Source organism: Neltuma alba, unplaced genomic scaffold (assembly GCF_004799145.2).
Source record: "Neltuma alba isolate B1F8T4 unplaced genomic scaffold, ASM479914v2 tig00000105_pilon, whole genome shotgun sequence".
Taxonomy (NCBI): domain Eukaryota; kingdom Viridiplantae; phylum Streptophyta; class Magnoliopsida; order Fabales; family Fabaceae; genus Neltuma; species Neltuma alba.
Genome location: NW_021631921.1, coordinates 1147221 through 1159372, shown reverse-complemented (window position 1 = coordinate 1159372; position 12152 = coordinate 1147221). Strand labels below are relative to the sequence as shown.

Below are 12152 nucleotides of genomic sequence, written 5' to 3'. Positions count from 1 at the left end.
TTTGGCTGGGATCATTATTGACCTGATACATATAACGCATTAATATGGATTTCAACAAGAGCTTTAATGATATTTTCTTTTTATTGGTGACATTCATTTCAATTTCTTTTTTTCTCCCCTTATCAGGACAATAATCTCACTCGAAAATCTGGGTGTTCGTTTTCTTGTTGTCTACCTTGAGGACTCAACAGAGGTAATCATCTTATTCCTTTTATAATATTATCTCTGGTCCTTAATATAAAAGCTAGTTGACTAATTTAAGTAGATTAAAAAAACTAGTTAAGTTAGTTATTTATAAAAATATGTGTGTTTTTCCCAAAATATCATTACTAATCAAGTATATTGATTAGAACTACCATTATTATAAGGATTATTTTTAAAATAAATAAATAAATATGAGACACAAAGTCAAATGGGCTGCGTGTTATAATTAGGATCAAAATAAAAATTAAACGAGCCATTATATTAAGGACTCGAGATAGTATATAATCTTCTCTAATTTGTGATTTTTATGAATATCATGGTTTGTATATATGCATGCGCCTCTCCGCTTCCGCATTCCGCGCTCAGCATTCAAAACGCTGGCGGTAATACTCTGTATTCCGTGCATAGATGGAACCCATCTCAAATCATCCTACTTCTTTAAAACAACCTGTCAAAGTTTGCATGATTCCTTTTCTTGCAGATAATAAAGGCAAAACGAAAATTAATACGAAGGTAATACTTGCCCCATGACTGATCCATCTATGTTAGTGAGAGAGCAGTATTGCAGCCACAAACTATCCTCATCCTCAGCATAAAAGGACCATACATTAGGTTCTCAGCTAAAACAATAGCAAGTAGATGGATAATTACATTTCAAACCAAATCTAGCCTCATTTGACTCTTCTTTCCTTCCAATTCTTTTCCATGTAAAGGAAAGTTAACATATATTCCAGAAGCTCTCTTCAACCAATTTAGTTCACCAAGATGATACAATTCTTCAACAAACAAAGCAGGACCAAGCAAGAATTAGCATATCTTAGAGACGTTAGGCTCAAAAAGCCTCCATCACTATACTAGTACCACCTCAGAGTCACCTAAAACATAAGCCATGAAGACAGCTTCAAAGAGACCTTCAATTGCTCGCCATCTTTAAATCAGAAAAACAAATTAAAGCTCTCGTATTGACATTATTACAGCAGAGATTGCTTCTGAATATTTCTTGTACCACCGATTCTACCAGCGAGGCGTCGGCTTCAACAGACCCATCATCCTCACCCCTCTTCAATCTCTGCATCGCGATCTTTGATGATCTCAATCTCCATTGCTCCGACATCTTTTAGATTACAGATTTGTCTTCAACTGACTTGGCTTTGCCTTCGCCATCATCTTTCGGTCCTAATTCCTCAGATCCATAAAACAATTGCTTCTCCATTTTGATCTTAATAGGCTCCCAAAAAAAAAAAAAAAAGCAAACCACGACACATACAGATGTCCTCAACTCACACACCACCGGACATCCTCTCCCACCACAGTTGCCGGGAAAAGGCACTGGAAAAAATGCTCCCACTCACGGGGAAAAACAGGCTCCCACAAATGCAAGCCCTATAAGAGAAAGAAAGGGGGTAGAACCCCCTCCTAAAAACTTATCCAAACACCCATATTTTATGAAAAGGAAAACTAACCTCCAAGTCCCTATACTTTACAACAATTTTGAATTAGGTCCCCTTAGTATGATTTGTTTGAATTGGGTCCTTATATTTTTGCTCTGTTAAACTCATTACTCCTTGGGCCTTTAGCACCGTTAAAATTAATTGAAGCGGCTGACATATCAACTACTTGGCGACTAACTGTGCACACAAAATCACTTTCCCTTTATATCTCTTATTTAAACACAGGTAAGTTTAATTATATTACAAGTTTGTGTCTCTCTTCTACTTCATTACTTAGACTTGAAAGGGAAACATTAATTTCGCTTTTCTAGATGAATGTGAGTGTTTTAACTAGCTAGATAATGCTCTACTAGATAAACAATCTCTTCACGACTAGCTAAATAATATTCATACGCATCAAGGTACAACAATAACTTCACCAACCGTTCGAAAATTTCAAGTTACGGAAGATTTTTGGGGAAGCACTAGAAATAACAGTGTGCTTTTGAAATGAATCAAATTTATTATATGCACTTCAATAAAAGAGAAAATAATTCATAAATAAATTGTATATCTTTTGATGTTCTAGAGCAAGGAAGAAACAGTAAAGGAAATTAAAGCCGACGATCTTAATTCAGCACTAGAGAAGCAGGCACTCAAAGGTTTAATAGCTAAACCACAGTTGAGAAGGACATCTCTACCTACAAATCTAATGACTGTTTGACTATTTTCAATATGATAGCCAGTTCACTTTAGAGGTATAGTTTGTTAAGTTAGTTACTTATAATGCATAAGTGTTATCTTTTTTAGAATAGTCATGTTAATCATGTTTATTAACTAGACTCATGATTTGATAGAACATTTAACATGTACAGTTACTATAAGGATTATTCTGAGAAAAATAGATAAATATGAGAAAGAAAGTAAATTTGAGTTTTATATTTAGAACTAAATTTAATATTAAACTAGTTTTTATATTAAGGACCAGTTATTCAATGTTGATTAAAAAGATACAAAGCAGAGTATGTGGGTATAGAAGAAGAACATGCAAGCATAATAATAAAATTGAATGTAGATTCAACAATTATAGGCATAATTTGTCCCTACTTGTGAAATGCAGATAGGATGCAAATCTGGTGTTTCTTGTTTAATAGAACTGAGCTGGAAAATCGTTCTTTTCCCCTGTATTTAAATCACATATCTTTTCAGTCCTCTAACACTAATACTGTCTAACATTAAAATTTTAAACATTAACAAAATATTTTAAAATACTTATAGATTAAGTTTACTTTTTAAGAATAATAATAATTGACACATAAAATCATAATATGAGAGATTAAAACCGTAACAAGATAAAAGAACTAAGAAGATGTTTTATAAAATGAAACTATATGAGTGAAATATTGAATAAAGAGAGTGTTTGGGAGGTCCCATAAGCAATTTAAAAAATCAAGGCTTGTAAAATCAAGGCATAGCTTTTACCCAAACACCTCTAAAGTTGGAAGAGCAACGATGCACTTTTCTCTCTGTTTTTTTTTTTTTTTGCCAGAGCACTTTTCCTATTACTTAATTACTGTTGTTAATATGCAATGATTATTTTAGGATAAATTTCAGATAAAGAACTTAAAATTATCATTACCTAGTTCAGGCACAAAAAAATCAGAAATAACATAGAAGGAGGTAGAGCATGATCTGATATTTTGTGAATATATTCAAATGATTAAAATCCCTTGTATCAGATTTGGAAAAAAAAAAAAAGCTATCAAGCTTGTCATTATCAATCTATTTTGTGTCATTAGATGTTCAGCATTTATCATTATCATTGTTAGTATATTTTTGGTCTTTTATTATTTAACACTTGTTATTATTAGTTCACAATTTATTAACAAATTTTTTAATAAAAAAACATTTTAATGATTTAACTATATTTACAAAATAACATATTAGACACTACCTTCTTCATAATTCTAAGGTGTTAAGTGCTTGATTTGATTTGTAGCATCACATTTTTAAGTTTCTTTTTTGCTTGACATTTTCCACCTGTTTTACTTGTCATTTCCCTTTTTTTTATAATTAAAAATGTACAATTTCACATGTGAGAGAATATTTTTAAAAAATATCTACAAATTGGTTCCAGCTGTGGGAGGGCCCATGCGGATTATGAATCAATGACCGGGCTGTTCTTCTGGTGGTCCCCACCACAAGACATGCTCGTCGTATCCGACTCGTGATGATCATTGTGGCCAGCAGCAATGACTCTTTCATCATCGAAATCACATAACTGCAAATTTCGTTAAATCCTTCGTTCTTCACAAAGTGATCTTTTGTCAAGGACAACGTTAAGCAATTTACAATCTGCGAACACAGGTAAGTTCATTAATTACTTTTTCTTTTTATCTCTTGTTTACTTTCCGTTTATGTTATAAGTATGTCTCTCTTCTGCAAAAACAGGGTTGCTTCTTTTTTTTTTTTAATAATAAGTTAATTGACGTTTCTACATTGGTTTCTTTGTGTAACCACGTAGAATACGTTGTGTTTTTTATCGACGTAAAATCTTGACAAAATCATTTCCTTTGATATTACAAGCCCTCTCTCATTGACGTAAAAACTATGGTCTTGGATTGATTTTGAAAAAACTTCTTATTTTAAAAATGTTTTTTACTTTTTACAAAATGAAAAAAAACTTATTTGGTAATTTGTTTTCTTTACTTGTTTTTATTTCTGTATTTCTTCTTTTTGGTTTGTTTAGGAAAATTGGGAAATCCTTTCTTTCACGCTCGATGGCTTTTTCTCCATTTGAAGATTTGAGTTCTCATCAAAGTTTCACTCCTCTAGTCTCAATATGTTTATTTTAAAATGCAATTTTTCTGAACAATTATCAAAGCATTTTTTGGGTTTGTTTTACGTTTCCAAACCTTGTTTTATAAAATTGCTTTGGGAGAAAAAATAAAAGGCAGAAATAAACAGGCCCTAAGATTTTGGCTTTTCAATGATACTTATTTTCATTTATAGCCAAAACCAATTTTATAAATCAATGTCATAAGTCAATTATAAACAAATCCTTTCTCAAGGCGATACCTATGAATCAGTTTTATTCAAAATTGATTTTCAAACCTCTAATCCAAGCACATGTAAAAGTGCGTCAAGTTAAAACCTTCTTATCCAAACAGAATAAATTTTTTCATCGAATAAGTGATGGAATAAAATCAAAAGAATTTATTCTCATAAAAGTTATTATTCCTATCATTATTTACTTTATTTTTTATCTTCAAATTTTTCAAAGAAAACTAAAAAGTAGAAGGACATAACGTTTCAATATGTCGTATTGTCATTTATCTCTATATATTCTTAACATCCTCACCCCATTATTAGATCGATCATCTATTGTCAAAATTTAGTTGTAAATCTCATACTTGATGTCACTCCAATTGCCTTGTATTACTAATAAGTTTATCTTTTTATTTTGCAGTTTGTTCGTATTTACGTTCTTCATAGTAGCTTTTGGTTGTTTGATCGCATTGCACATCTAAAAATTAAAAAAAAAAAAATCCAAGGCATCATCCAACGGCTTTGAAATCTCCAGAGCGGAAAAAAGGTAAGTACGTCTCTGATTGTCTCCGTTTTACTGTTAATGTCCCTATTTGTTATTTGTTTTATTTTTCATTTAATATGCATTTTTTTATTAGCTTGTCCATGACTCGACCAATTATGAGAGCTAAAATATATAAATTAAAGTGTGAATGAAATCCCAAAAATTTTATTTTATTTTATTTTATTTTATGAATGATCACATAAATAAGACAACAAAATACTAGCAAGTTAATATTGAGAGCTTGTCCATTGACTTGATGCGTGTGATGGTGATATTGAGCATTGACTTGATTCGTAAAAATTTTTGAGTGGAGGAATTTTCCATTAAATATGCATGCCAATTTTAAATTAGATGTAAATTAGTGATAATACAATCTCCAATTTCTTAAGATATATACATTGTACCTCTTCAAAATAAAGAAAAGTTCATAGAAAATAGCGAGCGATATTGATTAAATGTTGTATGATAATTAGATGTCCTCAACAAATTGATCTCTGTAAACTGTTTACCAATTTTCCGATTGGTTTGTGTTTTCTTTTCTTTTTTACTTTCATATAATAATAAAAACAAAAGTGATGTATCTTAATTATATATCATGTTTCATTTTAGTCATGTAATTTTATAAAATTTATTTTTTATCCTTAAAAAAAATCAAAGGTATTCCTTTTTCTTAGCAAACTTTAATTTAAACAGTATATATATAAATTTTAAGGTCAATTCAATGATGAAATTAAACTTCATCAACCGACAGACCTAGATTAACTCTATAGATAACGACTTGGATAACAACCTAAATTTAAATGTAATGTTTTTTGCCTATGCACAGTGAATCTGTTTTTTTTTCCCATACATTATGATAATTGATTTTAATATTTCAAAAAAGATTTCAAAAAAAAATTAATTAATAATTAATAAATATCATAAAGCTAAGCAAGTTGGAGTTTTCTTTTTAAAAAAAAAAATTACGTTTGATTAATTGCATGCATATCTAATAAGTTTATCTTTTTGTTTTACAGTTTGTTCGTATTTGCGTTCTTCATAATGGCTTTTGGTTATTTGATCGCATTGTGCATCTAAAAATTTAAAGAAAAAAGACCCAAAAAAAACACTTCCCTGTCCCGCGTCCGAGGCATCATCGAACGGCTTTGAAATCTCCAGAGAGGAAAAAAGGTGAGTATATCTTTGACTGTCTCCATTTTACTGTTAACGTCCCTATTTGTTATTTGCTATATTTTTTATTTAATATGCATTTTTTATTAGCTTGTCCATGATGAGAGCTAAAATATATAAATTCAAGTGTGAATGAAATCCCAAAAATTTTATTTTATTTAAGTAATGATCACATAAATAAGACAACAAAATACTAGCAAATTAATAGTGAGAGCTGGTCCATTGACTTGATGCATGTGATGGTGATACTGAGCATTGACTTGATTCGTAAATATGCTGCAGGCCAATTTTAAATTGGATGTAACTTAGTGATAACGCACTCTCCAATTTCTTAAGATTTATACATTGGACCTTCAAAATAAAGAAAAGTTCATAGGAAATAGCGAGCGATATTGATTAAATGTAGTATGATCGTTAGATGTCTTCAACAAATGATGTCTGTAATCTGTTTACCAATTTTCCGATTGGTTTGTTTTTTCTTTTCCTTTTTACTTTCATATAATAATATAAACAAAAGTCATGTATCTTAATTATATATCATGTTTCATTTTAGTCATGTAAATTTATATCATTTATTTTTTATCCTTAAAAAAATAGTCAAAGGTTTTCCTCTTTCTTAGCAAACTTTAATTTAAACAGTATTTATGTAAATTTTAAGGTCAATTCAATAATGAAATTAAACTTCATCAACCTACAGAACCTAGATTAACTATATATAGATAACGACTTGTATAACAACCTAGAAAGTTTAAATGTAATTTTTTTTTACCTCTGCATAATGGATCTGTTTTTTTTTTTTTTTATACATTGTGATCATTGACTTTAATATTTCAAAAAAGACTGCAAAGTAAAAATTAATTAATAATTAATAAATATCATAAAGCTAAGCAAGTAGGAGTTTTTTTTTTTTCTTTTTCTGTAAATTATGTTTGATTAATTGAATGCATATATAATTTTTGTTAAGTTATAGTGTTACAGTAGACAAATAAAGAGGCTCTTAACTGTGATGGTATCATGTTCATTTTAGATGACGAGCATTGGAGAAAGTGCTGCGACAAGTATTTTCCAGAGATTAATGGATAAAACCATCAAGGAGGCTAGGTATTTTCTTGATTTTGATTATCACGTTCATAACTTTGTGATAGAAAACAACAGTTTGGCTGCAAAGCAGAAAAAAGTACTAAAAGATATTGAAGATGCCCAACGAAATGAGAACGAAATTGAAGATGAAGTTCAAAATTGGATCGAGGAAGCTGATAATCTAATTCAAAAGAACACTAAAATCAAGCAAACATGGTCTTATGGTTGGTGTCCTTATTGGAAATACCAGCAAGGGAAGAGTTTGGCAAAGAGGACGGTAATCATTAAAGATCACATCCAAAGATATAACTTTGAAAGAGTGGCTCGTCCAGGTGAACTTCCAGGTATGAAGTACCACGCTTCAAAAGACTACATTGACTTTGAGAGTAGAAAGTCAAAATTCAACCAACTTGTGGAAGCATTAGGAGGTGGAAATCATCACATGATTGGATTGCAAGGAATGGGGGGAACGGGCAAAACCACATTGGCAACACAAGTGGGCAAACAAGTTGAAGAATCCAAAGTGTTTGAGGAAGTCATCTTTGTTGTTGTGTCCAACCCTCCGGATGTTAACAAGATTCGAGGTGAAATTGCAAGGCAATTAGGTTTGCATTTAGAGGATAGAGTTCAAGAAGATCACTCCAAGCTTTTGTGGTCTAGAATTTCTAAAAATGAAAGAAAATCGCTTATAATATTAGATGATGTCTGGGAGAAGCTAGATCTTACAGTCATTGGGATTCCATCTGGACTTGATCAAAAGAACTGCTATGTTTTGATAACCACTCGCTATTTAAGCGTTTGTCGAGAAATGAGATGCCAACCAATAGTTCAACTACAAATATTGGACAAAGAGGATGCATTGCATCTTTTTCTGTTTCATGCTACAAGTGATGATGATGGTTCTTTAAGTAATGATGTGAAGGGTCTTGCGCGAGCTTTTGTGAAGGAGAGTGGGGGATTACCAGTTGCGATCATAGCACTAGCTAGTACATTAAGAAGTTGGCCCATTGCTGAATGGAATGCAGCTTTGACAGCCTTAAAAAATTCTAAGCCATTTGTTGATATTGATAGAGATTTGGTGACTGTTTATAAATGCTTGAAATTAAGTTATGATAATTTAAATGATGAGAAGGCCCGAAGGCTTTTTTTGGTTTGTTCTATTTTTCCGGAAGACTATGAAATTCCTATAAATCTTATTTTTAGACTTGGTATAGGAATTTTTGGGGAATTTGAAGAATATTGTGCAGCAAGAAGCCAAGCACTTGGAGTGAAAAATAAACTCATAGCTTCTTCTTTGCTACTGAAAGTTGAAAAGAAAGAATGTATAAAAATGCATGACTTGGTTCGTGAAGTGGCCCATTGGATAGCAAAGGAAGATATTCAAGTGATCATGGATTCAAGAATGACTTTAAAAGCAAACAAGCGATATGCGTTTTGGAGTGCCTATGATTTTCCTGATAAGTTTGATGATACAGAACTTGAGATTCTCTTTCTTTGGATAAGTGGAAGTGATCTGGTGAAAGACTCAAATGCATTTTTTGCACGAATGTCCAGGCTTAAAATCCTGTTTTTACTCAGTGAACACGGTAGAAAGGCTCCCACTCCATCATTGTCGCAGTCACTTCTTTCATTAAAGAATATTCACACTCTTATTTTGGATGGTTGGGAACTAGGCGACATCTCAGTTTTGAAGAGTCTACAAAGTCTTGTGACACTTGAGTTAAAAAATTGTCTAATTATTGAATTGCCCAAAGGCATCAAGGAACTAGAGAAGTTGAGATGGTTGGGGCTAAGGAAATGTGAGATTCAAAAGAACAATCCTTTTGAAGTGATTGAAAAATGTTCACAATTGGAAGAATTGTATTTCGTCGAGAATGACAATGTCAAAGATTGGAAGCCAGAGGATGACAAAGAAATTGAAGATGAAATTGCCTCTAATATATCTCTTTCTACATTGCAGGTTTTTTTTATTGCTTGTGATGGCTTGAAAAGTTTTACTACTAATGATGATAATGGCTTATCAAAATGCTTCAATTCAGAACATATGAAACATTTAATATCAGAAGCCATGTTTAAGTACCTTGTGGGAAGAGCAGAAGTTCTTGAGCTGGGAAATTTAGGACAAACAGGGTGGAAAAGTCTTGTCCCTGACATTATTCCTATGGAAGACGAAGGCATGGATAATTTAATGAAGCTTTACTTGTATGAATGGGCTGACATAGAGTGCGTTATTGATAGTAATAAGTGTCACTGTTGTAACATGACAGTCTTCTCAAACTTGATTGAGTTGCATCTGTATAGTGTGGATGTAAAAGAATTATGTGGGGGTGCTATGCCTCCAGGCTTTCTTGAGAAGTTACAGATTTTAAAGTTAGAGGGTTGTAGGAAACTGCAAAACATATTCTTAGATGAGACTCTCAAACTACCTCATTTGAAGGTATTGAAATTGAAAGATTGCCCAATGTTCCAACCATCAATTTTCAAACCCTCTATTGCTCAAAGTCTTGGGCGATTGGAAGAATTAGTAGTTGAACATTTTGCAGAATTGAAAAGTTTAATTGCAGATAAGAGGTCGGAAGAAGAAATGAGGGTTGTTGATGATCAAAAAAGTGATGGCTTATTGTTTCCGGCATTAGAGTCTCTTAAAATTAAAAACTGTGGCAAATTAGAAAAGGTATCTTCATTCCTTCTAGCTGGAGACCTTCCCAATTTGACAGATTTATCTATAGATGATTGCGCAAAGCTAAATACATATTCAGTGAATATAGAGGTCAAGTTGTGCAACAGGAAATCAAAATGCTCCCTTCGCTAGCAGAAGTGAAACTTTTTGGAGTACCAAGTTTCATTAACATATTTCAAAAATGCAAGAGATATGTGCTAAGGCCACCACCTCAAGTTTCGAAAGAAGATTCAAAGGAGAGACCTAAGAACTTTAAGATGAGTTCATTCTCGTGGGCTCATAGGTGTTGTTTTTTGGGCCCAACTACAGATACTAATATTGGAGTTTCCAATGGCACACTGCTAAAAGAGCCCACAATCTCACAGGTATGCTACTTTAGTCTTGCTCTTTTTGTCCAAAGGTGTTATTCTATTAATTAAACTTCCATTTTAGCATATCGTATATGAACGGTTTATATTCTCTCTTTTTTTCCCTTTTATTTACATATATTTTCATGTTTTTGTGTTATTATAATTTTATGTATGGTTTTCCTTAGTGTTTAGTTTTGATAAAGTGCACCTTTACAGTAATTTAATCAATATTTTTTTGACCAGCATAATTTAATCAATATTGTCTTTATCACAAAATTTAATTAATATTTAACATTAATTTTTCTTAAAAAAGTAGTCTATATTTAACTCCTTGGATGTTGGGGGGCTACCTGCGTCCTTTCTGAATAGCGGAAAAGAAATTCCGCTTGTTTAAATCAGTTTTCTTTTGATATTTAAAATGCTCATAGTCTCAACTTAATATTCATTATTTTGGACTATTTATATTTGTTTGATGCATATTGATATACCAACATTTCATATTCTCGATTTAAACTTTGAGATCTATTTTTGTATCTCAGAAATTTCAATAAACTGACGTGATATTTTAATTACACTAAATTTAATGTCAATTTGTCTAACATTAATCTTTTTATTGCAGTAAAAATTAAAGACAAAGGTAAAATACTCACACGCACGCACGAATAGTGATAATAGGTAGCATATGATTAACATGAGCAGGAATTTTGGTTAATTCAATGTTTTATTTTTTTTATTTTTTATTTTTCTATTATTTGACTAGTATCAGGGGCATGGAAGTTATTAGTTGAATACTTATAAATCACATTTTATTTTTTAAGGCATGTCGATCTAATAACACAGGGGAGATGTGGTAATATAACTATTGCCAATTGATTGGTTTTATTGAAAGTGTGACATGGCACTTCTAATGTGACGACGAAGTAAGTGAATCTGATCTTTAGAGAAACTGTGAGAGAAAAAAAATGATAAGTCATGTTTGTTTTTACTTGTTTGTTCTTTTCGTTTAATTTATATGAGAGTCATGATAGGCCATATTTATAGTCTTTTTTTCTTTATACATATTTTTAATTTTTTATTTTGTTATAATTTTATGCATCGGTTCATCAGTATTAAGTTTTGATAAAAACGGTCATTTAAATAATATTTTCTTTATAAAAATTTAATTAATCTTTAATATTAATTTTTCTCAAAAAATTAGTCTATATTTAAGTACAGATTTTGACCCAATTAATGATTTTTTTTTTTAGGTTTGTGTACATGACAGAAAGCTCTTGGAAAAAAAATAAAATTATTTCTAGTGAAGTAAATTTAAGAATCTTGAAAGAATACAAATCAAATGTAAAATCGGATACCACAAGCGATTAAAAAAAAAAGGAATTCTTCTATGCATTAAATTGAAAAAAGTAATTTTATGTTTTGTAATTACTCAATTTTTCTACAGCTGTAATATTTATCAATAAAATAAGTCTTCATCAGGATTCATACAGCAGTTATATTAATTATTTTCTTAAGTGCACTAAATTAAGGAATATATATATGCTATCAAAACACAAACACGCACGGCTTTCGTCTTGGGTTGGAACTACACACACTCGATTTTTTTATTTCAGTAAAAATTAAAGAGAAAAATAAAAATTCACACGCAC

General features: G+C 31.1%; 1 protein-coding gene across 1 annotated transcript; it reads left to right on the top strand.

Moving 5' to 3' along the window:
• Nucleotides 1-6366: 6366 nt before the first annotated feature.
• Nucleotides 6367-10288, top strand: LOC114741555 (disease resistance protein At4g27190-like). Its single transcript, XM_028929853.1, has 2 exons — nt 6367-6396; nt 7424-10288. Exon 2 carries the CDS (start codon nt 7424-7426, stop codon nt 10286-10288), a length of 2865 nt encoding a protein of 954 aa, XP_028785686.1. The 5' UTR covers nt 6367-6396.
• The last annotated feature ends 1864 nt before the right edge of the window (nt 10289-12152 follow it).

What these genes read in the sequence shown, in the direction of transcription:
- LOC114741555 (XM_028929853.1), top strand. Translation starts at nt 7,424, where the DNA reads ATGACGAGCATTGGAGAAAGTGCTGCGACAAGTATTTTCCAGAGATTA.